The sequence below is a fragment of the Ovis aries genome, chromosome 15 (assembly GCF_016772045.2).
Source record: "Ovis aries strain OAR_USU_Benz2616 breed Rambouillet chromosome 15, ARS-UI_Ramb_v3.0, whole genome shotgun sequence".
Lineage (NCBI taxonomy): Eukaryota > Metazoa > Chordata > Mammalia > Artiodactyla > Bovidae > Ovis > Ovis aries.
In genome coordinates this window covers 62,361,477-62,389,211 of record NC_056068.1, presented here as the reverse complement: position 1 = coordinate 62,389,211, position 27,735 = coordinate 62,361,477, and the positions used below count along the sequence as shown (strand labels likewise).

Sequence of the window (27,735 nt, the reverse complement as noted above, 5' to 3'; positions counted from 1 at the left end):
TATCTGGCACATCGTAGATAACTCATAAATAATTACAATCTATGTTCAGTTTCAGAAAAGGAATCACCTTTAAGTTACAGCTCAATCACCTCTCAAGCAAATATGTACTGAGTACCTGACCTGATTGCCTGGCATCCTGATAAAGCTTGGAAAATAAAAAATGAAGGACTAAGCTAATAGATCAACCCTTTCTTAAAAAAACTTGAATACCTTTGAGACTTCTATTAATTCTAGGCATTGTATGAGACTTTTCAATATAAAGCAGAGATCTAACCAGGCCACTATTCAATGGATTTAATTACTGAAGCCCAAATTAAGAACATTCTCCTTGGGTAGCATACTCTTATGTTCATAATACTTAAGAAATAAAACACATTCCAAGTTTTAAAATCAATTAGCAAAAGTTCCATGAAATATGTTAAATCCCAGGTAAACAAGCCAGTACTTGCACACAAGTAATAAGTTGCTTAAGACTGAATGAATGATTTTGCCTTAAGTAGTCACATTATTTTTTTCTCTGTGTTAAAGAACCTGGTCATTGAAAATATATATATTCTAATATAACAAAAACAGATTTTTTTTTAAACTTGGAAAATATTGTTTTAGTCTTAGGTATTAACTTTTCACAGTTCAGAAACATAAGAACCCTGGTTTGGAAGTTAGGGGGCCCAGATTTCCAGTCCTGATTCTGTAAATAACTACATCAAGACTTTCAGCAAAGCATATGGAATCCTAGTTTTCCTATTTATGAAGCCTACTGTTCTGTGTATTCCTTTTGTTTGTTTTTTAGCATGTGGGATCTTAGCTCCCCAACTAGGGATCAAACTCACACTCCCTACATGGAGTCCTAACCTCTGGACCACCAGGGAAGACCCTGTTCTGTGTTTTTTAATATTCTGAGTTAAACTGAATATGTTTACTTCATCTATCACACAGTATTTTTTTAATTCTTTATTTATTTCTGGCTGTTCTGAGTCTTGATCGTTGTGCACAGGCTTTCTCTAGCTGCAGTAAGCAGGGGCTCCTCTCTAACTGCGGTGCATGGGCTTCTCACTATGATGGCTTCTCCTGTTGCGGAGCATGGGCTTAGGTGCTTCATCATGTGTGAGGTCTTCCTGGGCTAGGGATCAAACTTGTGTCTCCTGCATTGCAAGATGGATTCGTAACCATTGGACCACCAGCAAAGTTCCACACAGTATTCTTTAGTATAAAATCTATCTCCAAAACAGTAGAGTGACAACACGGAGTTCACTGAGTTACCTATGTATGGAGAACTCTGTCTAGCATGTCTGTCCCACTCATACCTATATGTCAGATAAAATAATAGTTTTTTAATTTTAGCTAATTGTAGCCTGAGAATTTAAAAAGAAAAAAAAAACCTGAAGCATAGGAATCAGTCTTTATTAAGGAGTTATTTATTGTGAATTTGAAAAATAAACTAATGAACCATGAAACAATGTGGTAATAGCTGTAAAACACACACACACAAGCTTTGCAAATAAGCCACAGGATTCAAATCCAGCTCTGTGAATCCGCACTTTACAAATTCTTGAGGCTAACCAGACAGTCTCTGTTTCTTTACCTGTAAACTACGGTGAATAAAAACATGCACATTCATTACTCTCCAGGTTTTAAGAGTAAATGATAAAGCATATGTATATGGCTATATATACATATATGCTTCCCACGTGGTGCTAGTGGCAAAGAATCTACCTCCCAATGCAAGAGACACGGAAGACATGAGTTTGATCCCTGGGACAGGAAGACCCCCCGGAGTAGGAAATGGCAACCCACTCCAGTATTATTGCCTGGAGAATCCCACGGACAGAGGAGCCTGCCAGGTTACAGCCCACTGATCACAGAGAATCGGACATGACTGAGCACACACAGTGCGTGTGTGTGTGTGTCTGTGTGTGTGTGTGTGTGTGTGTGTGTCATTTACCACAGTATTGTGTTTGGCACATCATGTTCAATCAATGCTATTATTACTGCACCTAAAAGATGAGGTGTGCATTTATACAACTGACATTTAATGATTGCCAAGCATTATGCTAGGCACTAGAAGACACAGAAATAAAAAGGCATTAAGTAAACAAATGAACAAACATTACATAATGTAAGGCTTACCTCTAGGAAATGACACGTGAGTACTGAAAGAAAGAGGAGAAATTATTCAAGGAAAGAAGAGTATTTCAGGAAGAAAACAACACCAAATATAAAGACCTGGAAATGTAAATAAGATGGTACATTAGACCTATAAGTAATTCTGCATGGTTGTACTAGGGATGGGGATTATGAGTCAGACAGGAGCCATATTATAGAAGATCACATGTCAACATAAGAATCTCACATTTATCTTCAAGGGAACGAAGAGCATCTGAAGAATTTTAATCAGTGCTAAATGATTACACTTGTATTTTTAAAGAATGGTTTTTAACCAGGGGCGCTCACCAGCATCATCTGGTGCTTTTTTTTCACACTATACACTCTCAACTCTGCCATATACCAGGAAGAGGGAAATCACTCTTAGAAGCACAATCTGAGAAGCACTGTGAAGAACAGAGAAAGCCTAAAAGTAGACAGGCCAAGATGCTACTGCAGAAATCTAGGTAAAAAATGATAAGGACAGAAAGAACAGTGGCAATAGTTAAGACATCTAAGAAATCTTGAAAAATAAAACTGACAAGACTTGGCCAACAACAATTTGTGGGGGAAGATGAAGGAAACATGAATGATGGGGAACCACTCATAAGGCTGAACAAATCTGAAGGAGTCTGACAGAGGATGCATTAAATTTGAGGTAAGGTGTTCCCTGATAGCTCAGCTGGTAAAGAATCTGCCTGCAATGCAGGAGATCCCAGTTTGATTCCTGGGCTGGGAAGATCCCCTGGAGAAAGGATAGGCTACCCACTCCAATATTCTTGGGCTTTCCTGGTAGCTCACACGGTAAAGAATCCTCCTGCAAAGGGGGAGACCTCGGTTCAATCCCCGGAGTGGAAAGATCCCCTGAAGGAGGGCACAGCAACCCACTCCAGTATTCTTGCCTGGAGAACTCCCATGGACAGAGGGGCCTGGCAGGCTACAGTCCCTGAGGTCACAAAGAGTCAGACACGACTGAGCAACTAAGCACAGCACAGAAGGTGTTCCTAAGAGTTAATGTGGGAGATACTCAAAACAAGGCCGGCGAACATTCCCACTTGGGACTCAGGAAAGAAAACTGAGCTGACAATTAAAAATTGGGTATTATTACTAGCTGGGGATTTTTGAAGTCTCGAAAGTGGATGAAATTGCCCAAAGAACATCCTCCCTGAGAAATGAGGTGAGGACCGAAGTGAGTGGGACACTTACTCACGGAGGACACAGCAATCAGCAGAAGTCTCCATGGAAAGGGGATAGGCAGTAAGCTAGCCTTGTGCCAAACCACAGGAAGAGAAGAGGAAAGAGTTGTGTGTGACCTGAGGTGGGCAAGCCAGGTACAGAGAGCAGCCGAAAGAAGACCAACATGCTTTGAGAGTACTGAGGGAAGAGGAGAGTGCCAGCAGACCCAGTCACTGGAGAGACAGCAGGCAGGGGCAAACATGACAAGCCTGTGGGGCACAACAAAAAGTTTGGGTTCTACTGCATTTCAAGTGCAATGGAAAACAACTGAAGGATTTTTAAGCAAGAGATGAGAAATAACACTTTTAAAAGGTGACTCTAGCTGCTATGTGCTACAAACTTCCCTCAGTTCCCAAATTAAAACTGAAACAAAGGAAATCTTAAACTCAAATAGACTTTTTATTGTCGTAACAGCCCTCTTATACAAATGTTACTATATATAAGTAGCCCCAAGTTTCACTAAAAACTGCTTTAAAAACAAGTATTCAGGGATGTAGAGCTTAATGAAGTTGGCTACTGATGAGTAATTCCACTGTGATGTCCTTTAGTTTAAAAAAAGTGAAAATAATAAAGTGGTTGATGATAAAAGATACCTCTTTTCCTTTGAACCTGACTTTGCAGAATATCATGTGAGAAGAGATAACTCTGTTAAAAATAGTAAACTTTTCAGGAGAGTAATGGCTATAATTGACAAAAAAAAAAAAAAAAACAAAACACCAGTATAATCACAAATGTTGACAAGGATATAGAGAAACTAGAAGCCTCACACGTTGCTGGTTGGAATGTAAAATGGCACATCCACTTTAAAAAGGCTGGTAAAGCTCCTCAAAATGTGAAACACCGTTATCACATGACCCAACAATTCTATTCCCAGGTAGAATTTTCCTGCACAAGGGAAATAAAACATGTTTTCATTTAAATACTTCTACACAAATGTTCACAGCAGCAATATTCACAAGGGCCCAAAAGTGACAAATGTCCATCAGCTACGGAATAAGCAAAAGTGTGCTAAATCGCTTTAGTCATGTCCAAAACTTTGCAACCCTATGGACTGTATGTAGCCTGCCATGCTCCTCTGTCCATGGGATTTTCCAGGCAAGAATACTGGAGTGGGTTGCCATTTCCCTCTCCAGGGGAACTTCTTGCCCCAGGGATCGAACCTCCATCTCTTATGTCTCCTGCACTGGCAGGAAGGTTCTGTGCCACTAGAGCTACCTGGGAAGCAAGCTATATCTAAACAATGGAATATTATTCAACTATAAGCATTTCTAAGTTCTGATACATGCTATAACAGGGATGGCTCTCAAAAACATTATGCTTAGGCAAAGAAGCCAAACATGAAAGAACACTTATTTTATGATTCCATTTATACTAAATGTCCAGGAAAAACAAATCTACAGACATTAAATGAATTAATGGTTGCCTAGGACTCGGGCTGAGAATGGGGAATGAGGTTTCTTTCGGGGGTAATGAAAATGTTCAAACATTAGACTGTGGTGACACTGGTGATATAAATATACTAAAACTTATTGAACTGTATACTTAATATGTGGGAGAATTTTATGGTATGTAAATTAAATCTTAATAAAACTGTTAATTTTTTTTAGAAAGTGTTGGAGGAGTCAAATGGCTTGCAATCACTATCTCTAATGGGAGCTCATCATCTTACAGCTTCTTTGGGCCTTAATTTTTGTTTTAAGACTATCTCATTACATACATAATTTCTGCACACTGCATCACCTTGGCTCTTCAGGGGCCATTAGAGGTAGGTTCTGTAGGAGACTAGAAAGCAGAAGAGAGAAGCCTGCGTGTTACCTGTCCATCCCCTCCCTGTATCACAGCCACGTTTCCAGCCATGCTGCATCTTTTCACAACTACAGCTCCATCTGGGCTCTAGTAACTGGTGTCCCTTCATAGGCCTAGAAGTGGCTTCACACTGCCGTTACTCACTCAGTGTTTCAATATCCCTTTTTGGTTCCCTTAATTGTACTCCTAACCATACTATTGAGCCCTTCAGCACAGAAGTGGTCTCAAATGAATCATCTAAGAGAAATGATGTTTCATGCAGGACCCTGACTGACAACTGGTATAAAGGAGGTACAACTGGTCCTTTGTACCAGTTATTGTTAAATCAAGTATGATTTCTTGAATTAAATAAATGTTTTAATTTTATATACATCATTAAAGATCTTTACAAAAAAATTCAACTGCAGGTTATATAAATGATACATTTGTTAAATAGAAGGTGTTTCTGTTTTTCACTAAGAAAGTGAAAAAAGTAGTATGGTATTTCCTGCCTAGTGGAGCAGGAGAACATATTCAAAGACCAATCTACCAGTTCCAAATATTATCCACAACAAAGAGAAACGGACTTTGGCATTTGTAACAGATGCCCAAGAGAGACGATGCCAAAGTCAAGGCTACTCAAAGCTTCCACTTTTTGTTCAGTCGGAAAATAAATCGAATGTGACAGTGATGTGGCACGTGGTTGGCTATCTGTGTGATGATAAGAGTCACCAAGACCTGGACTGGACACAATTCCAAAATTCCATCCTATCTTCCTTTTTTATTTCTGTCATCACCTGCATTACTGACTTTTCCTTTGAACAAAGAAAATATTTCAGGTCCAATTTTTTCCAATCCCCAATATTTTTCTAGACTGTTTTTCTTTTAAAAGAAATAACATCTGTCAAAGCAAATTATTTTGTGATTTGAACTGCTGCAGTGTATTAACAATCTGTTATGTCCAGAAATTAATATTCATTTAAGAGGCAGACAAAAATGACATGTGGATCCTGAATGATTCTGTCTCATTTCAGGCTAGGAAGGGATTATTAAAAGTGAACACACAGAGCTGGTTACTTCTTATACTACACAACAGAATCCATGTCTCCATGATTCTAACATATAAGTACTATGGAATATTTTTAATTTCTTTTTTGTATCTTATTGTTTGTGGCCTAGTCTTTCCCTTACCAAGTTAAATTTCTTCCTTGTTTGAGAAACTAGTAGAGCTGAATTCTTAGTCATCATAATTTTGTTCATTAATATTAACTGGTCTAGGATTTCTGGCATTAAGTAAGGAAAATCTTCCTGAAGATATACACTTAATTCTAGAGTGTATATATACTTCCTACAGATACACACAATAATTCACACTTGTGAATAGTTTTGTATACAAACATTTGTACATCTTTGGTTTAGTACAAGAACCCGATAAACAACATTTTTGAGGAGGGAAAGAGATTTTCAGGAGAATCAAAATCCAAAGTTTTAACTTTCATTTTGATACAATACTATTTCTTCTTTTGCTATAAATTTTTAAGCTTTTATTGGAGTATAGCTGATTTACAATGTTGTGTTAGTTTCAGGCACGCCCTATAAATTTTACTAAAAAGTAATCAGAAATTTTCCAGATACTCAACATGTTTTAAGGAAATTTCCAGAAATCTGTAAGCCCATTAACCAAAAACTTATAATAAAACCACTAGTATTTTATACAATTCCAATTGTACAATATATTTATACTATTTTAAGATTGATTTCAGATACCAAAGTAAGTAGAATATTTATATACTGCCTTAAAATATCCTACATGTTATGGTTATGTTAAAAATTTTCAAGCCTTTATCTTTCAGAAACATATGGCTGAAAGAGACACATACATGGCATGAAATTCACTTTGAAATAAAACAAAGTAAATACAAAGTAGGGAGACAAAGTTGGTAGGGACATATATGAAAGGAGAGTGCTCATGTGGTAAAACTGTAGAAGCTGGCTAATGGATACATGTGGATTCATTATAGCTTTTAAATGTGTTTGGTTTAAAATTTTCCATAATAAAAATGCCGCTGCTGTTTGTAGTAGAGAAAAACCAACTTCTACTAATTCACGTTACAGATTCTTGGTCCAAAACAAAGGTGAATACAGAAGAAGAAATTATAATGAACATTGGAAAAAAAGTATATATTTTGAAACAATAGTTTAAAAAGATTTCATAAAATGTTACTCCAGTGTCATAATTTACAAGCTAAAATAACTTAAAATTTTTTAATAAACATGTTCATTAAACCTGAATAACAGACAAACTCATTCCAAAGTATTCTTTATGAGGGTGCTAAATGTCCATAATAAGGTGCACAACTGCTGCAGGTTAGTCACTAAGTCCCGTCAGACTCTTGGGAACCCAGGGACTGTAGCCCACCAGGCTCCTCTGTCCATGGGATTTCCCAGGCAAGAATACTGGAGTGGGTTGCCATTTCCTTCTCCAGGGGATCTTCCCAACCCAGGGACTGAACCCAGGTATTGAACCCATGTCTCCTGTTTGGCAGGCAGATTCTTTACTACTGAGCCACCAGGGAAACCCAAGGTGCACAATGAAAGTGAAAGACTTTCAGTCATGTCCAACTCTTTGTGACCCGATGGACTATACAGTCCATGAAATTCTCCAGGCCAGAATACTGGAGTGGATTGCCTTTCCCTTCTCCAGGGGATCTTCCCAACCCAGGTCTCCCTATACAGGCGGATTCTTTACCAGCTGAGCCACAAAGGAAGCCTAAGAATACTGGAATGGGTAGCCTGTCCCTTCACCAGCGGATCTTCCCAATCCAGGAATCGAACCAGGGTCTCCTACATTGTAGGCAGATTCTTTACCAACTGAGCTATCAGGGAAGCCCTGAGTGGACAAAGGGTGTACACACAATAGGTATATGCTAATTGGCTGGTATACTAGATTAGCTTAAAAAAAAAAAAAACATATAATTTTGGGGGGGGCTATGCTGGGTCTTCGTTGCTGCTCGAGCTTTTCCCTAGTTGTGGCAAGTGGAGGCTACTCTTTAGTTGTAATGAGTCATTTTCTCACTGTGGTGGCTTCTCTTGTTGCAGAGCACGGGCTCTAAAGGTGCATGGGCTTCAGCAGTTGCAGTTCCCAGGCTCTACAGCACAGGCTCGCTAGTTGTGGCACACAGGTTTAGCTGCTCAGCAGAGTGTGGGATCTTCCCAGACTAGGGATTGAACCCATCTCCTGCATTGGCGGGAAGATTCTTTACCATTGAGCCATCAAGAAAGCCCTAGATTAGCTTTTAATATCAAGTCTGGAGCCATCACCTTCTATGCTGTAAGTTAGGATCATTGGGTCCAAACTTGCTCTTGTTAAAAAGAAAAAAGTAATACAAAGATACTAACAGCAAAAGACCATCTCTTGTTTTTTTGTATCACCACTGTTCTATTTAAACCCTATCCTTTCAAATGGTTCACAGTCTTACTTTGGCACTGTCCATTGAACCTTATTTATATAGCTCTAGCCAAACCAAATTGATTTCAATAACTTAACGTCTGTTTAAAAGGGGATAGTACCAGCTGTTCTAACAGATCAACATTCAGTTTGCTCAATATAAGAAATGTTTAAAAATGTTAAGCCATCTAATTTAGTTAGATCCAAGCAAAAGTATTTTGGCCTATCCACATTTTTGTGTTTATCATGCTTCACTAGGTCAGACAAATCTGGTCCCAAGTTATTTAAATAGGATCAGTGATCACACAGTAATGAGAATGATGGCATTTAAGTCATACGAAAATTTCATTATTTTATATTTAGTTATATCCTATAGGCCTACAAACATAGGATAAGTTACATAGTCAGGATCCCTAAAGAAACTTAAAATGGAGGCCAAATTTAAACTCTGAGATATTAGAGTCAAGAAACATCCAAGGGTTAACGGACAGGAGTCAACAATAAACAAGAATATAGAAATACTTACTATCAAGGACTGACAAGTGCTACAGAGAAATTTAAAGCAGGGTACTGAGCAACACAGTGATAAAGTCGAGTACAGATGGGGACAGGGGCACTAAGGAGGGGCCTAACAAAGCAACCTTTTGAACCGAAAGAAGTGAGGGAGAAAGCCCTATAGACATTATCAGAGGGAAGAGTGGTCCTAATACAGGAAACAGCCCCAAAACCCCAAGGTAAAAGCATTCTTGTTGCTGTTCAAGGAACAATGGGAAAATGGTGTGCTTTTTTCAGAGATAAAAGAGACAGAGGTCAAGAGAAAATCTGTGGTCATGATTCTAGAGAAAAATATGAAAGAAAAATGAATGGATATGCTAAAACTAGGTCCACACTCTCCCATTTACCTCTTCAGGTTATATAGTACCTCTATACATTTTTGAACACATGCTTACTACTGAACAAAAAGAAAAAAAAAAAAAACCTAATTGCAGAAAGGCCTAGGAGGGAAAAAGCCTAGCTAGACTGGCCCAAGGGAAATTCAGAAACTGTGTAACATCCTGGTAATAAGTCATCTAGTATGTTCCTAAAATTTAGAACAGCAGCAGCAGCAACAAAGCATAAACATTTCACAAAGAAGGAAGACATTTTGTAGGTAAGTTTAGCAGAAGAGTAGGCAATATGTTTTTAAACAAAGCTTGTAGTCTCAATTGCATCACTGGGGGTTGGGGGGGACCTCTTATTGAAGTACTGTTTCTCTTATTGAAGTACTGTTTCTCAGTGTAAAATACTTTTGAAAAGACTACCAAATATCACTATTTCAATTAGACTGCGATTTAAATCTACATTGCCTTCCTCATTCACCTTCCATTCTTCATAACCCTGTGTTTTCTCCTATCACTTAACCAAAATACCAGAAAATTTACAAAGTTATGTTTATTATTTACCATCTGTCTCACTCCACATACCCAGTTTAAAAGTCATCAGAGCAGGGATCTAGGTTTTGTTCACTAATATATTCCAAGCTTCAAAAGCCATGACAGGCACTCAGTAAACATCTCTAAAATTCCCATCTTATGTTCAGTTCAGTTCAATTTAGTTGCTCAGTCGTGTCCGACTCTGCAACCCCACAGACTGCAGCACATCAGGCTTCCCTGTCCATCACCAACTGCGGGAGCTTGCTCAAAGTCATGTCCATCGAGTTGGTGATGCCATCCAACCATCTCATCCTCTGTCATCCCCTTCTCCTCCTGCCTTCAATTTTTCCCAGCATCAGAGTCTTTTCCAATGAGTCAGTTCTTCCCATCGGGTGGCCAAAATACTGGAGTTTCAGCTTCAGCATCAGTCCTTCCAATGAATATTCAGGACTGATTTCCTTTAGGATTGACTGGTTTGATCTCCTTGAGGTCCAAAGGACTCACAAGAGTCTTCTCTAACACCACAGTTCAAAAGCATCCATCCTTTGGCGCTCAGCTTTCTTTATAGTCCAACTCTCACATCCATACATGACTACTGGAAAAACCATAGCTTTGACTAGACAGACCTTTGTCAGCAAAGTAATGTCTCTGCTTTTTAATAGGCTGTCTAGGTTGGTCATAGCTTTTCTTCCAAGGAGCAAGTGTCTTTTAATTTCATGGCTGCAGTGACCATCTGCAGTGATTTTGGAGCCCCCCAAAATAAAGTCTCTCACTGTTTCCATTGTTTCCCCATCTATTTGCCATGAAGTGATAGGACCAGATGTCATGATCTTAGTTTTCTGAATGTTGAATTTTAAGCCAACTTTTTCACTTTCCTCTTTCACTTTCCTCAAGAGGCTCTTTAGTTCTTCTTCGCTTTCTGCCATAAGGGTGATGTCATCTGCATATCTGAAGTTATAGATATTTCTCCCAGCAATCTTGATTCCAATTTCTCCCAGCAATGCTTCATCCAGTAGAGCATTTCTCATGATATACTGTGCATATAAGTTAAATAAGCAGGGTGACAATATACAGCCCTGATGTACTCCTTTCCCAATTTTGAAACAGTCTGTTGTTACATGTCCAAACTAAACACAATCACAGAAAACTAACCAAACTGATCACATGAATCCCAGCCTTGTCTAACTCAATGAAACTATGAGCCATGCTGTGTAGGGCCACCCAAGATGGACGGATCATGGTGGAGAGTTCATAGAAAATGTGGTCCACTGGACAAGGGAATGGCAACTCACTTCAGCATTCGTGCCTTGAGAATCCCATGAACAGTACGAAAAGACAAACTGGATGGGGCCACTGAGATTTGGTGGGAACACCTTCATGAAGAGAAGATTTTTAAGCAGAGATAAGAATAGCAAGGAGAGGGTGATAAGGTGATAAACATCACTAGCATCACCTAAGAACTAGTTAGAAATGCAAATTGTTAGGCTCCACCTCAGATTTCTTGATTCAAAAACTCTGGGGTTAGATCCAGCAACTTGTATTTCAAGCCCTCTGGGTGATTCTGAAGAACTCTTAAATTTGACAACCACTGATCTAGGGTTAGACTGACTCAGAAAAGGGAATTACCAGAATTGTTTTGGCCTTAGGACATTTACATGTGCTCTTTCCTCACATCTTAGTGAAATGATACTTCTTCAAGCATTCTGAACTTGACTGTCAAATTAATCTTACTAAAACTCTTTTCTGGGGCTGATATCATCATCATGCCTGTTAAAAATTCGAATTTCAAAGCTCCCTACTGTGCCGTAGACTAAACTCCACTGTCTGTCATCAAAGGCCCTCGAAAATCTAGTACTAATACACTGTGGAAGAGTGTTACTCTGGTGACCTCTCCAATGAGGTCTTCTCTGTACTGGGCCCAGGACTGCTCTGACCAGTAACCTGCGGCAGAAGTGATGCTGTGCCAGTTCAAGGACCTCCCCTTAACTAATCCAGCAGATCCCACTCCCTCCCACTTTGGAACACTTGCCCTCGGAAGTGCCTTCTTTCTGCTAATACTTTATGTCATTTAATCAAGGTTAACAAAAATTCAGACCAGTCTGTATGCAATACACCTGAAAAATGCTTCCTTAATCCTCTTGAGCTCAATATAACTTTTCCCTCAAAGTCCCCCAAACATTTTTATACCTCTTCAAAAAAAAAAAAAAAAAAAACAAGCATTCTGCTCAGGACTATAGTCATTTCTTTCAAACACTGAATGTTTTATGTGCACTGACAATGTGCCAGATATTGTTCTAAGTGCTGACAATAATGCTCAGATGCTATACACTATTCTATATGTCAGACACCATTCTAAATACTTTTCTGTGTTCTCATTCAATCTTCAAAAAACTTCCTGTTTTCACACAAGGAACTTCAGGAACAGAACAATTAAGAGACTTCTTTAAGATCATACTGCAAGTAGTGGCTTCAAAATACAACCCCCTGCCCCAGAGCTTATCCTATCAACCATTTCTCTAAACTGCCTTCAACAGATGTGAACAAGATAGCTCCCTGCTCTCATGGAACATGCATTCTACTAGTGGTGGTTAGCAGTATGGGGAAGGGCAGTAGTAAGTGATACGTATGTGCTTAGTTGATCAGTCGTGTCCGACTCTTTGTGACCACATGGACTGTAGCCCACCAGGCTCCTCTGTACACGGGGATTTTCCAGGCAAGAATACTAGAGCGGGCTGCCATGCCCTCCTCCAGGGGATCTTCCCAATCCAAGAATCAAACCAGGGTCTCCTGCATTGCAGGCAGATTCTTTACCAGCTGTGCTACCAGGGAAGCCAAGTGATACATATAAATCTACAAAATTACTTCACAGAGTGATAATACAATGAAGAAAATAAAACTCTGTGATATAATACAGTGATGAGAAGTTACTCTACATAGGGCCGTGAGAGAAGATCTGAGGTGGTAACATCTGGGTGAAGACCTACATGTCCAGAAGTAGCAGCAAAGACCTGTAAAGAAACTCCAGATAAAAAGAACCACCAGTGCAGAATTCCAAAGACACAGATAATCTTAGCATGTTTCAGGAACAAAAATAAGGCCCATGTGGCTGAAGGATGGTGGATGGAGTGGAATGATTAGGTTGGAGAATGAGCCAAGGCTCAGATCCCTTACAACCTCAGAGACCACGATAAGGACTCTGTATTTTCCTGAGTAACACGAGGAGGTTGTAAGCAGGGTAATGACATTACCTGATTTATATGTTGAAATGTTAACTCTGCCTGTTAATAAACTCTATTATAGAAAGGCTAAAGTGGAAACAAGGAGGCAGCTCACTGTCCATGTGGGAACACATACATATGGAGATCAAATGAGCAGGATTTACTGAGGGAGTGGATATGAAAGAAATGAATCATAGATGGCTCCAAACTCTTAGGCATGAGCTACAAAGTAAATGGCAGCATTATTTACAGAGGTGGGGAAGATTAAAGGAGAATGCGGTTGCGGGGTTAGGGCAATAATCATGTTTTAGATATACTATGTTTGAAATAGTTATTCAATACCCAAATGGAGATGACAGGGAGATAGCTAGATATGAATCTAGACATAGAGATTTGAAAATAATTTGATATATATGGCAACTCCACCAAGGGTGAGTAGAAAGAGAAGGCTGGAACGCCAAGCTTCTTAGGTACTTCAGCAATTCAAAGCCAAGTAGGAGAGGCACCAAGTATATGATCCTGTAACCTTTCTCAAATACAAGTTTGTGGTTTTTTTTAAATGAAGTATAGTTGATGTATAATGTAAGTTACAGGTGCACAATACACTGATTCACAGTTTTTAAAGGTAACACTGCATTTATTGGATCGTAATACAGTGATTCAGTTTTTAAAGGTTACACTCCATTTACTGGATCGCAAGTTCTTTGAGAGGCAGGACAGTGTCTCCTTCATTTTTGCAGTACCCTGTAGAACTTAGCTTAGTAACAGAAACTCAGAGATGCTCAGTACATTTTAATGACTGAATGAATTTGACATTGGACTTCTCAAGCTTTCACTGCAGAAATATACTTGATAAAGGCAACAGTGCCTTGCATATAGTGGGCATGCAAATATTTGTTCAATGAAAGAAAGAAAAATCCTGTGTTTTAGTGCTCACACTGTTCCAGAGAGTATAACAAGGAAAGGAGGAAAGCAAGCAGTGGCTTACACCTCCACGCTTCCTACCAATGACAATCACAAATGCCCTAAACCCTTCATTCTGGTCCCGACTACAGAGTAGACAGGGAAGGTGGGGAATGGCACTAGAGACGGCAGCAAAGAACAAAGGGCTTCCAATTCCCATGCTAAAACAGAGTTCTGGTTTTCATGCCATAAGTAACTATTAATATTAAACAACAATTATATACCAAGCTCAGATGGTAAAGCACCTGTCTGCAATGCAGGAGACCTGGGTTCGATCTCTGGGTTGGGAAGATCCCCTGGAGAAGGAAATGGCAGCCCACTCCAGTACTCTTGCCTGGAAAATCCCATGGACGGAGGAGCCTGGTGGGCTACAGCCCATGGGGTCACAGAGTCAGACACAACTGAGCGATTCCACTTTAACTTTCTTATGCCAGGCACTAGAGTACCATCTTCCCTGGCGGCTCAGTGGTAAAGAATCCATCTGCAGTGCAGGAGAGGCAGGATACACAGGTTCCCTAGGTTGGAAAGATCCTCTGGAGAAGGAAAAGGCAACCCACTCCAGTATTTCTGCCTGGGAAATCCCATGGACAGAAATCCCTGATGGGCTACAGCCCATGGGGTCACGAAGAGTCAGACTGACTTTGTGACTAAGCAACAAAAAAGTAAGTACCAGGTATAGAGCAGTAGGCAAAACACAGTGTTCCTCAAAGAACTTCCATTCTAAAGAGGAAGGCACCTATTACATAAACAGTATACATGCGTGCTCAGTGGCTTCCGCTGTGTCCAACTCTTTGACCCTATGAACTGCAGCCCAACAGGCTCCTCTGTCCATGGGATTCTCCAGGCAAGAATACTGGAGTGGGTTGCCATTTCCTCCTCCAGGGGATCTTCCCAACCCAGGGATCAAACTAGCGTCCTTTCTGTCTCCTGCATTGCAGGTGGATTCTTTAGCACTGAGCCACCTGGGAAGCCCCACCTAAACAGCATATAGGTATGTGATTACATTTCTAAGAATTTTGTTGAAACACAGTATGTATATACCATTGCACAGAACAACAGGAAGCAGAGGTTGAAAGGCAGCAGGTTTCTAACATGAAATACCTTAAGAAGTCAGGTTGGGAGATAGAGAAAGGGTGAGAGATAGGTGGAAGGGACAGGGTGTAGGAGAGCTTTAAGGTAGAAAGCAATTTAGGATGACCCAAGGAATTTTAAATGGACCAATAAATGCAGGACTATATTCAACACATTTCAGATTTTTAAAACCTTGACCTTAAGGTGTAGGAGTCGCAATGGAAAGGTACTAAGCAAAGGAACAACATGATCAAACTGGTAGATTTGTGTTTTTAAAAACCACTCTGGGACTTCCCTGGTGGTCCAGTGGTTAAGACTCCACGCTCACAATGCAAGGGGTCAGGTTTGACACCTGGTGAGGGAACTGATCCCGAATACTGCAAGAAAGATCCCAAGTGCCACAACTAAGACCCGGCATAGCCAAAAATTAAATCAAATTAAAATCACTCTGAATTCTATGAACAGAACAAACTGAAGTGAGAGAGGCAGAGGAATGGACTGGGAATTTGGGGTTGGTAGATGCAAACAATTACATTTAGAATGGATAAATAACAAGGTCCTACTGTATAGCACAGGGAACTATATCCAATCTCCTGGGATACACCATAATGGAAAAGAATATTTTAAAAAGAATGGAACATATATATGTGTAAAACTGAGTCACTTTGCTGTTCAGCAGAAATTGGCACAACATTGTAAATCAACCATGTCCTTGTGCTTAGTTGCTCAGTTGCATCTGACTTTTTTCAACCTCATGGAGCCAGCCAGGCTCCTCTGGCCATGGGGATTCTCCAGGCAAGAGTACTGGAGTGGGTTGCCATGCCTTTCTCCAGGGGATCTTCCCAACCCAGGGATCAAACCCAGGTCTTCCACATTGCAGGCGGATTCTCTACCATCTGAGCCACCAGGGAACCCCAAATCAACTATACTTCTGTTTAAAAAAAATAAAGGAATGAACTGAAGGAAGGAAAGGAAAGATTTAAGATTATTTAGTTATCCAAGAGAAAAATAATGGTGGCTTGGATCAGGCTGGAGCAGCAGAAACACAAAGTAGACAATTTCAAGACATTATTTAAGAGATGAAATAAAAGTCAGCAAGGTTTGGTGACAGAGCACACACAACTCCCGGGTTCTGGCCTGAGCAACTAGATGGACAGAGGCGTGACTGAGAAAAGCTTCACTTGAGAAGCAGAGGTGGGGTGGATGGGGAAAGTATGAGCTCATCACTAATGATTCCTGCTACGTAGCCAATAAAAGCTCGAAGAGGTAGATGGATACGCAACCAGGTGCTCAGAAGAGGTTTGGGCTTTAGATGTATATATGGGCATCTCTAGAGATGGTATTTTAAGTCATGGGCATGGATGTGATATCCTAGGACAAAGCACAGAATGGACAAGAAATCCTATCAACCCCAAACCCTAAGGAAACAATATGTGGAGATTAGAAGAGTTAAGAACTAGTGAAGAACAGGAAAAAGCAGCAGCCCAGAGAGGAAAGAGGAAAGTCAGAAAGCACAGTGCTATGGAAATGAAAGGAAGTATGTTTCAATTAGGAAAAAAGATGGACAACAATGATAAAGAACACTGAAATAACGATATTAATGATGGTCAGGATTCCAGGCCAGTCATAAATGATCATTAACCCATTACACAGGCAGATTACAGTATCAGACTATCTAAGTAGTCCAGTTCAGTAATGAAACATGCCCAGGTTTAAATCCCTGCTCCACTACTTACTTGCTATGTGGCTTTAAGTTTATTAATGTCACTATGTCTCAGTTTCCAGTTCTTAAAAAAGAAGGTATAAACAATACCTACCTCAAAAGATTACTTTGAGGATTAAATAGTGTTTGCATTTATCACTTAAAACAGCAGCTAGCACAAATAAGTTGTCAGTAACTGACATTACTTACAACAGTACAAATTACTTACAACATTGTTTCTATGGGACATTACCAACAAAATTGTGATCTTTCAGGTCTTATCCCAAAAGCCTTAAGGAAAATGCTAGATTTAAAACTTACTCAAAATGTCCTTGGGCTTACCCCTGTGGCTCAGTGGCAAAGAATCTGCCTGCAATGCAGGGAGAACCTGGGTTCTATCCCTGGGTCCGGAAGATCCCCTGGAGGAGCGCATGGCAACCCACTCCAGTACTCTTGCCTGGAGAATCCCATGGACAGAGGAGTCTGGCAGGCTATCATCCATAGGGTGGCAAAGAGTCGGACAGGATTGAAGCAAGTGAGCATGCACACAAAATGTCCTTAGTATAGTAGCTGACCACTTCTGGAGAAGCTAACCATTGTTTTGTTTTTTGGAAGGATGACCTATCACACTCATTACATTCATACTAAAATCAGGATGAATTTATAATTTATTTAGGAAATTCTAACAACTGGTGGCAAAAAAGACTGTTTCGAGTCAAAAAGGCAAAACAAATACAATTTTATTGTAAAACAAAATTATTTCCGTTTAGTCATCTTCTGGTGTATACTCAAATACCAACACAACATCTATCATAACTATGATGAAATAGCCTGTCTCTTCCTATTCTGTTCAAAGACACAAATGTCAGGGAGAGAAAAGGTGCAGGTCTGTAGCTTCCTGATGATCATCTTATATCCAAAAACATGCAAAGGTATTTAGAATACCTAAAATAGCCCCACAAAGAATATTTCTAACTGCATGGTGACAGATAAAGATATATGCTCATTTGCTCCCTAAAACTAAGAGGACAAATAAATGGAAATGTATATACAATCAGGTCTTATCCCTGAAATTTCCATGTACACAGCAAGAAATATTTTAGAAACATTCAGAAATCTCTATACACTCTATTTAAAGTGAAATGCTAGAGTTTTCTCATTCGCTCTTTATTTTTCAATTGTTAAACCAACGGAAATATCTAGTATCTTGTGGAGCCATTACATCAAGAAAGTATTATATCAGAACTCATGAAAAAATGTTTACCATGCTATTTCCTATGAACTGATGAAAATGTTTCATTTTAGGACCAAGTAAAGACATAAAGTAGAATGTTAGATCTCATATCAGTAACAACTGAACATCACTACCATCTGTTAGCTTCTGAATAGGTTATTGGAAACAAGGTGACAGACAGGCTAACTCCTTGTGGATAAGTATCCACATCACATCATCACAACCAGTATTCATTTGCACCTTCAAGAAAAACTGCCACAAGAGGGAACAAAAACATTCAACTGATACATGAATTATGAAACAGCTTTTCAAAATGTTATAGAAAAATATGAAGTCTTCTGAAAACACACAATACTCAGAGACTTACAGGGCATATTTCAGATTCAGTATTTTTTATATAACTGAAGAGAGCACTCACACAGAATAAAATGAGGTACAATTAAGAAGTGTGTGTAGCCCTGTACAGATGGCCTGATCCTAACACAAGATGTTAACAAAGCAAGTTCATGGGGGAGGGGGAAAGCCTGCATTTTCTATGCTATAATTTAGCTAACTCCACCCCCAAAATATATTTTAAGAGGGGAGGGGCTGAGCATTTAAGAATCAATGGTTTTCAATAAACAAAATAAATCCCTTTTAGATTATGTGTTCCAAATAAATCTACTTACTGTTTTCAAATGTGTTTGGGAAGTCATTCTTTGTTACTTTGATAAATAACATTTGGAAAATATGACAAGTAGATTTTAGTTTCTTGCCTCAGAAGTATTCTGCTAAAAGAAACAACAGAAATAACTAGATAGCATTTGTTTCATGTACCTAATAAAACATTTGTCATTTAAAACATAAACTATGGTGCATAAACACCTATCATTGTTCACTGAAGAGAAAGTAACTTTAATTTGTAAATTACGGTATATATGCAAAAGCTACTTGTAAAATGATAGTCAAATTACCACCAAAAAAAAAAAAATAAAAGGGAAAAGTGCCAAACATTTTTCATGAACTCCTTAAACTGTATATAATCCAAAGTTATGACTATTTCTGAGAGGTCTCAGCATTTAATTATTTACCTCCACATCGGCACATCACATTATTATTTTCTTAACCCCATATCTTTTAAACAAAGGACCTTAAATTTTCTATGAAAGCATATTTTCCTTTTCTTGAACGAATTTTTTCTCATTCTCTCAACAATCATCCCAAGGTACTATCTAAGACAAAGACCAGTTACTCTTCGCACATACTTTCCAAATCATGAAAGTGCAACTTCTACAAAGAAGAAAACCTAGAATACTGTAATATACATAAAGTTAAAAAAAAAAGTTCACTTCTGTTGTGACAATAATAAAAAAAATCTGATGAGATCATAAAGCCACGAAGCTTCCTGTTGGTAGCTGAGGATGAAGTCATTAGCAACCCAGGATTCCCTGGTCCTTGTAATCAGAAGCTGCACCTACCAGATTTCTGCATTGTTCGGCGGAGGTGGCTTTAAAACACCCCGCTCCCAAATCGTCCAAACCAAACCACGCCTTCCAGTTATCATTCAAATGGACCGTTTCACAGTGTAGCACTACTACACATTTCCCGCGAGCTTAAACGTCTAGTAAGAGTCAACATTTTAGATTCCCTCGGTCATGCTGGAGCAAAGATGAACTCTTGAACCCCACGCTACATAATGAGCCGGGGCTTCAGAAACGAGATGGAGAAGCATGCTTCGGTTCTTCAACCTTTACGGCCTTCACTGACCGCCCCCCTCCTCCGGTTTCTTCCCAACTCTTAGTCACCCCAAAACACAGAAGGCAAAGAGAGAGTCCTTACTTCCTGCTGTTGTTAAGAGGAGGACACCCAAGAGTAAGTTTGAACGCATGGAAGAGAAACAGCTTCATCTTGGCCACCACTGCGAACATATGTCACCCAGCCCAGGCGCAGCGTTCGCATCCCCGGGGCCCCCTCCCAGGCACCCACGTCCCCGGGATTCTCCCGCAGCACAGACCACCCCCTCGCCCCAGGTCCCCCAATGTCAGAGACTTGGCTCCGCGCCTCTTGCGCTCTCGCCTCCCTCACCCTCACGCTCACCGCCGGGGCCCCCCAGACCACATTGTCCGTCACAATACAATGGAATGTCACTGCCCCGAACTCCTCGGTGCCCCGCTTGGCCCCCCGGCACGAGTCCCGAGTTCCCCTGATCGCCGAGTTCAGCCAGGAACCCAAACTTCACCATGTGGAAGCCCAGGACGCGGAGGTGACGGGGACCCACGACTCCCGCCCAAGCCTCCCTTTTACCCACGCTCCCCAGCTGCGAATCCCGCATCGGGCGCCCCCACCCACCCTGAAACCTCCCCACAGGAGTTACCAGCAGCCTCTACCGGCAGGGTGAGGGCGAGGAGACGAGCAGGGGGTGCTCCCCGCCGACCCGAACCCTCGGGCGGGGCTGCACGGGGGCGAAGGCCCCAAACGCATCCCCGGCCTTTCCCGGCCCGCCAGGACCCCCCGCCGCCCACTCTCCCTACCTGGCCTTGAGGCTAGGGCTGCTACCGCCGCTGCCGCTGCTGCTGGAGGCGGCGGCCGCGGCTCGGGGTTCGTAGGCCCAGGCGGGGGCGGGGGGTGGTGCGGCGGCGGCGCTGGAGGGGGCGGCGGGGGGCGCCGGCGGCGGCGGCGGCGGCGGGTCGGCGAAGCCGGAGGTCGCGTAGTTCCTGTCCATCGTGGGGGCGGCGGAGGGCGGGCGGGCTGCGGTGGGGGCTCCTCTAGGGCCCAGTGAGAGGGGGGCGGGAGGGGAGGGAGGGGGCAGGGGGAGGAAGAGGAGGCGGCGGCGGCGGAGGGAGCTGCCCCCTCACATGGCCGCGGGCGAGCGGGCGGAGGGCACGCTGGCCGGTCTGTGCCGGGGGGAGCCGGGCCGCGGTGCGCCGCGAGGCCCCAGCTGGGCGTCAGGGGAGCGGCGGCATCCGTGGCCGGGACTCGCGGCGGCGGCGGCGGCGGTGGCTGCGCCCCATGTTGGTGGATTTCCCAGGATGCACCTCCCGCCCCCCCCTCCGCCCCGCGGCCTCGCCCCGCCTCCCCTCGGCGCCCCGCGCTCGCGGCTCGCGGGTAGAGACGGCCTCCTCCTCCGCTGCTGCCGCCGCCGCCGCCTCTGAAAGGCCAGCCCGGGCGGAGAAGGCTTGAGGCCTGCCCGGCCCAGGCCAGCTCCGGGAATCGTAGGGGCGGCCGCCAGCCCTAGCCCGCGAGCCGCGGACTTCCCGCCCTCGGCTGCTCCAGGGAAAGCCGTCGGCGCTCGCCGCGCCCCGCGTGGGAAGGGGCCGCGCCTGCCGGGCTCCTCCGCGAGGGAGGGGGAAACTGAGCGGAAACCCGGCGCGGGGTGCTGCGGCGGGGGAGGCTTGTCAGCGCTTTGCCTGGAGTTCGTTATTTGACCCTTCGAGTTATTTTGAGTGACTCAAATACTCAGTTCCCACATCGCGACTCCTTTCTCCGCGCCTCGTCCCAAACCAGAAACAGCTGAGCAGACTGTTTTACAGTTCCGTTTACTCCCTTCCTGCCCAAAGCTTGCTGGGCTAGAGGACCCTTTTCCTGCTGTTAGGGGAGATTTATATTCAAAGAGATTCAAATTCAAACGTATTCTTTTCCAACCCTCGTTGAAAGGACCTTTCCCTGGAGGGCTCTTATTAACTGTCCCCACCCCCACCTTAGGGATTTTTCTCATTCTGGTTTTCCGAATCTTCTGTCCCAGGATGAATACTGCCTCTTCATTGATTAATACAGCCACCATCTGGATGACTTTAATTACCATAAATTTAAACTCACTGTGCACACACTGTGTTGGAGTTTTTTGTTTGAGGCTTGGAACTTCAGCAGGACTCTATCCAAACGTTTCCTGTCCGGCGTCCAGGTTGTTTGGGGGAGGAGGGGAATTAAAGATTATTTGCGGTTCCCTATTGTATATGAGAGTTGTTGTTTCTTCTAGTAACGTATAAGTAGTGAAACAAGAATCATAGAAACTACTGTTTGGTCCTTAAGGCATAAAATAAAAGTTAATAACGGTGAAGTTGATTGACCATCACCCTTTTTAAAAATCAATACAGGTTTAACACCTATTTATGTGCTTAGTACAGAAATCTATCCCTCAAGATAAGCTTAACATGAAGGTTAAACAAATCAGACAGGCATCGTAGAAGACAATAAATCTAATACATTAACTCTGATCACCATGCAAAAAGCAACTTAAACTTCACTAATCCCTGGTTTTGGACCTGCTGTTCCTTCTGAGATTAATTTTGTCCTGGAAGATTCTGTTTTCCTCCTGGCGCCTACATCCTTTTGTTCCTATTCATTCCTTTTTTTGTAAGTCTTTCGTCACCTGTGCTGCTTGGAGTCCTGTCCCGGGGTGGGGAAGCAAGGAAGTGAGTAGTGGTTATTTACAAATGAATTCAAATGTGTGGACACAAGTGACTTTGCCGATTTTATGTTAATCCCAGTATGCATTTTCTGAGGACATCTTTGAAAAGTGGTATTCTTTGGAGAAGGAATTTGCCAGATAATCTAAGACCCTGCAGAGAAGTAACAAATATTCCATACAACATTTATTTTTCTTACTTCTGACTGGAGATCTGTAATCTATATAAATAAAGCAAAGTTATGAGTATTTTTGTGAGCACTAAAGTTTTGCCTGTATGAAAAGTGGAGTGGCATGTTACAAATGTTTTATGGCAGTTTGATACTCACGACTGGTACTCAGAACTTATGCAGGCAATACCAAACAAGTGGCAATAAAACCTTTATAGTCCCTCACACCATTATGTAGTTTGTTTATGTCACATAAATCAGAGAAAAAATATTATAGGAAAATTTTAGTGTTTTAAAAATAATATTAGTCTGTCACCATATGTGATGTTCCTTTGCCCATTAAGTGAAATTTAGTTTACCTTACGTCAATGCAAGTATATTTCCGATGTTACAAAATGTCTACAAATAACATCATAAAACATCACAGTCTTTTTGGTAAAATTGGTGATACTTTGGCCACCTCATGCGAACAGTTGACTCATTGGAAAAGACCCTGATGGTGGGAGGGATTGGGGGCAGGAGGAGAAAGGGATGACAGAGGATGAGATAGCTGGATGGCATCACCAACGCGATGGACATGGGTTTGGGTAAGCTCCAGGATTTGGTGATGGACAGGGAGTCTTGGCGTGCTGCAATTCACGGGGTCGCAAAGAGTCGGACATGACTGAGCGACTGAACTGAACTGAATGATGTTACCTGAAGAATGTCATCTTCCCTACGACATACTCCCAACACTGCAAACTTTTCATGTTATCTTTCAGATAATTCCCAACCCAGCTGTTTGAATCTGATCTGTTGTTCTTATTGTTTAGTCTGTAACTCTTGTCCAACTCTTCTGCACCCCCAAGAGCTCACTAGGCTCTTCAGTCCATGGGATTTCCCAAGCAAGAATACTGGAGTGGGTAGCCATTTCCTTCTGCACGGGATTTTCTTGATCCAGAGATCAAACCTGTGTCTCTTGCATTGAAGGCAGATGCTTTACCACTGAGCCAGCGGGGAAGCCCTTTAAGTCTGATTCAAACAGCACCAAAAGTCACCAATGAGCCTTGTTGTTCTTGTTTTAAATAAAAATATTCATTCCATTTTTTTGCCTGTGGAATTTAAGATCCAGATCAACTGTTGTGTCTTTCATGACATTTCCTCATCATTCCAAGGCAAAACCAATTGCTTCCTTTTCAGTTGCTCTATGGTGCCTGTTGCATCTATTGTATTTAACACTATCTTGTTGCATTATGATTAGTTGTATATCTGCCCCTTTCTCTCACAGATCATGAGTTCCTTAAAGGAAGGAGTTGGGTTTAATTCATCCTTCTATTCTCAGTACTTAGTGCTACACCTGACATTAGGCTCTAAATACATATTTATTGAATGAATAAATCCAAATACAATTTTTTAAGTACCCATTCAGAAATTCCATTTAATCATTTACATACTCTTCTGGAAACAAAGGCAACTTGGTTGCAAGATGAATTAAGATCCTACACTTAAAAGTCTTTCCTCCTCTCCCACCCATGTCTTCAATTCCTTCTGAGTTTTATTGTCTATAAGTTAGTGATGTCTCCGAAACTGTCCATGATGGACTTACTGGTGGTCCAGTGGTTAAGACTTTGTGCTCCCAATGCAGGGCACGAGGGTTCAATCCCTGGTCGGGGAACTAAGATCCCACATGCTACAAGGCATGACCAAAGAAAAGAGTGTCCATGGACACTCTCCTCACATTTCCCACCTTCTTCCCATCCCATTAGAAAATCACCATATATTTAAACTGGTAGGAAGCTTAGCGTAGTTCATCACTTTCATTCTACTACTGAGGAAACTGAAGCCCAGGGTTCAGATTGTTTTAGGTTAATAGAGGCATTCAGTTGAGGGAGGAAGTAATGAAACTGTATCTCCACTGAGGCAGCCTTGTTTTTTTAGCTTGTGGGGAAATGCAGTGTTGGGGGTTGACAGATTTGAAATGTAGTCAGTAACTCCATATATTCTAATGTTACGAAAAGGCTAACCGTTATTTAGAAAGGAGGTCAAGTTTTGTGGCAATTGGGTTGATTAGGGGAGGGGTCTTAATCTTCCATTTTTCCTTTCTCTTCTGGCATATAATCCTGTTTTTACTGGGGGAGAACTGATTTCAGTCTCTTAGGTCAACATCAGACATTAAATCACAACATCAGAAATGAGGGAGTTCCCTGATAGTCCAGTGGTTTGGACTTGGTACTTTCATGACCACAGCCCCAGTCAAGGAACTAAGATCCCGCAGAAAAAAAAGGAAAAACAACAATCAGAAATGAAGTAAGCCCCACTATCATTTTCTCTGAGGCTTAGATCCTATCAACCGTCTTTGGCTGCTATCTCTGTTGCTTGTCTTACCCTCCAGGGAAACCGCAATGAGATCAGAAAAGCTGCATTTATACCTGCTTCTTTGGAAGCCACAGGTGTCATTCAAAGACAGTGATGACTCACATTCCTTCCAGTGAGTAGAGTTTCAGAAAGCCTAGTTGATCATCAGTTTTACAGGTAGAGGAAGTGGTCTGAACTATGAATTAAATGATCTCTTGAGCTCTGTCACTATAGTTTAGCTGATAGGGGTCTGGAAGAAGCCAGGTTGAATAATTGGAGACCAAGAGGTTAGGGGGTTAGAGCCCACTTTAAGTAAGGGCTGGAAAGATAGGGGTGTGGTATGATCAAGTCGATCATTGAATGACATCTTTTATCTCCCTGAGTAGGTTACAGGAAATTTAAACCTCATTCTGTAAATCATAGCAGAAGATCTCCTGGAGAAGAGAATGGCAACCTACTCCAGTATCCTTGCCTGGAGAATTCCATGGACAGAGGAGCCTGGCAGGCTACAGCCCATGGGGTCTCAAAGAATCAGACAAGACTTAGAAACTAACACTTGCACTTTTACTTTCATCAGAATAACCAATATGGAGAGCCAGAAAGCCAATGCCACTGCCGCCACCTCTTCAGTTCCAACAAAGCATGAGTTCTCCGTGGACATGACCTGTGAAGCCTGCGCTAATACTGTCACTCATATCCTCAACAAGCTAGGAGGAGTTCAGTTTGACATTGACCTGCCCAACAAGAAGGTTTGCATCACCTCTGAGCATGGTGTGGACACTCTGCTGGAGACCCTGGGGAAAACAGGAAAGGCTGTTTCCTACCTTGGCCCCAAGTAGAGAGGGCCTGGGTGTCCAACCTGCAGAATAGATCCTCTCCCGTCTTCCAGACAGATCTAAGACCTGTCAGTCCTGCTCAGACAATGGAGTTCTGCAGAGACCCTCACTTACCATGCTCCTCTGCAATAAAGTCCAGCTGCTTTTGCTGGGGAAGAAAAAAAAGTGTAGCCAATATGTATTGAATATGAATGTGCTGGGTCCTGTGCTATGGGCTTTTTATAGTTTATCTATAAACTATAGTGTATCTATAACTATATTTAATCCTCAAAATATTCTTACACTGTGGATATTGGTTATTATTATTTCCATTTTACAGGAAATTGAGGCTTAATGAAGTTAACTGCCCAAATCATGTAAACTAATATAAATTGATGCTAATACAAGTGGAGCTTCAAACCAGCTATATTTGACTTCTGAACCCAATAAGCTTGGTTAAAGTGCTATTGCCAGGTATCTCCACTAAAGTGAAAGTGAAGGGAAAGTGAAGTCGCTCTTTGCGACCTCATGGACTGTAGCCTGCTAGGCTCCTCCGTCCATGGGATTCTCCAGGCAAGAATACTGGAGTGGGTTGCCATTTCCTTCTCCAAGGTATCTTCCCAACACAAGGATCGAACCCAGGTCTCCCACACTGCAGGCAGACTCTTTACTGTCTGAGCCACAAGGGGCTCCTATCTCCACCAAAGAGTGGCTATATTTTCTTTTATAGTAATATTTTGTTGGTACTTTAAGACTGTAAACTCTCAAAGCATCATTCCTTCACCGCTGGTTTTAGTATCTCTATTGGTCTCCTATGAGACCTGCAATATATTATCACAAGCTGGGTGGCTTAAAGCCATAGAAATTTATGTGTCACAATTCTGGAGGACAGAAGCCCAAAATCATGCTGTCTACAGGGCTGTGTGCTTCCCCTGGAGGCTCTTGGAGAGGATTCTTCCTTGCCTCTTTCAGCTCCTAGGGCATTCCTTAAGTTGGCTCCCTCATTCTAATTTCTGCCTCTGTCTTCACATTCTGTATATCTGTCTGCTCCTCCATCCTTTATAAGAACGCTTGTTTTTGGATTTAGGGCCCACCTGGTTAATCTGCAAGGTCCGATGCTGTAAAGAGCAATATTGCAAAGGAACCTGGAATGTCAGGTCCGTGAATCAAGGCAAATTGGAAGTGGTCAAAAGGGGATGGCAAGAGTGAACACTGACATTCTAGGAATCAGCGAACTAAAATGGATAGACTGGAATGGGTAAATAAAACTCAGATGACCATTAGATCTACTACTGTGGGCAAGAATCCCTTAGAAGAAGTGGAGTAGCCATCATGGTCAACAAGAGTCCGAAATGCAGTACTTGGATGCAATCTCAAAAACGACAGAATGATCTCTGTTTGTTTCCAAGGCAAACCATTCAATATCACAGTAATCCAAGTCTATGCCCCAACCAGTAACACTGAAGAAACTGAAGTTGAACGGTTCTATGAAGACCTACAAGACCTTTTAGAACTCACACCCCCAAAAAATATCCTTTTCATTATAGGGGACTGGAATGCAAAAGTAGGAAGTCAAGAAACACCTGGAGTAACAGGCAAATTTGGCCTTGGAATATGGAATGAAGCAGGGCAAAGACTAGTAGAGTTTTGCCAAGAAAATGCACTGGTCATAGCAAACACCCTCTTCCAACAACACAAGAGAAGACTCTACACATGGACATCACCAGATGGTCAACACTGAAATCAGATTGATTATATTCTTTGCAGCCAAAGATGGAGAAGCTCTATACAGTCAACAAAAACAAGACTAGGAGCTGACTG

At 41.8% G+C, this 27,735-nt stretch overlaps 2 protein-coding genes across 8 annotated transcripts in view; one reads left to right on the top strand and one right to left on the bottom strand.

Annotated features, from left to right (window-relative positions):
- The window catches only part of QSER1 (glutamine and serine rich 1), a 78,155-nt gene extending 57,217 nt beyond the window's left edge, over positions 1-20,938 (bottom strand). For 3 of the 7 annotated variants that reach the window (XM_060400042.1, XM_042233321.2, XM_042233325.2), the window contains exons 1-2: positions 20,722-20,938; positions 18,880-18,981 (exon numbers count right to left, since the gene is read on the bottom strand). The gene's annotated coding sequence lies outside the window, so the exon portion shown is untranslated. The remainder of the gene's footprint in view (positions 1-18,879; positions 18,982-20,721) is intronic. The other 4 variants (XM_060400043.1, XM_027979603.3, XM_060400044.1 and 1 more) reach the window with 2 other exon arrangements.
- A 4,748-nt stretch (positions 20,939-25,686) lies between these two features.
- On the top strand, positions 25,687-26,136 carry LOC105610665 (copper transport protein ATOX1). Its single transcript, XM_027979889.2, has one exon. The coding sequence runs from the start codon at positions 25,687-25,689 to the stop codon at positions 25,936-25,938; it is 252 nt and encodes an 83-aa protein (XP_027835690.1). The 3' UTR covers positions 25,939-26,136.
- Positions 26,137-27,735: the final 1,599 nt, after the last annotated feature.

Coding starts and splice junctions, on each gene's coding strand:
- LOC105610665 (XM_027979889.2), top strand. CDS start 25,687: ATGGAGAGCCAGAAAGCCAATGCCACTGCCGCCACCTCTTCAGTTCCA.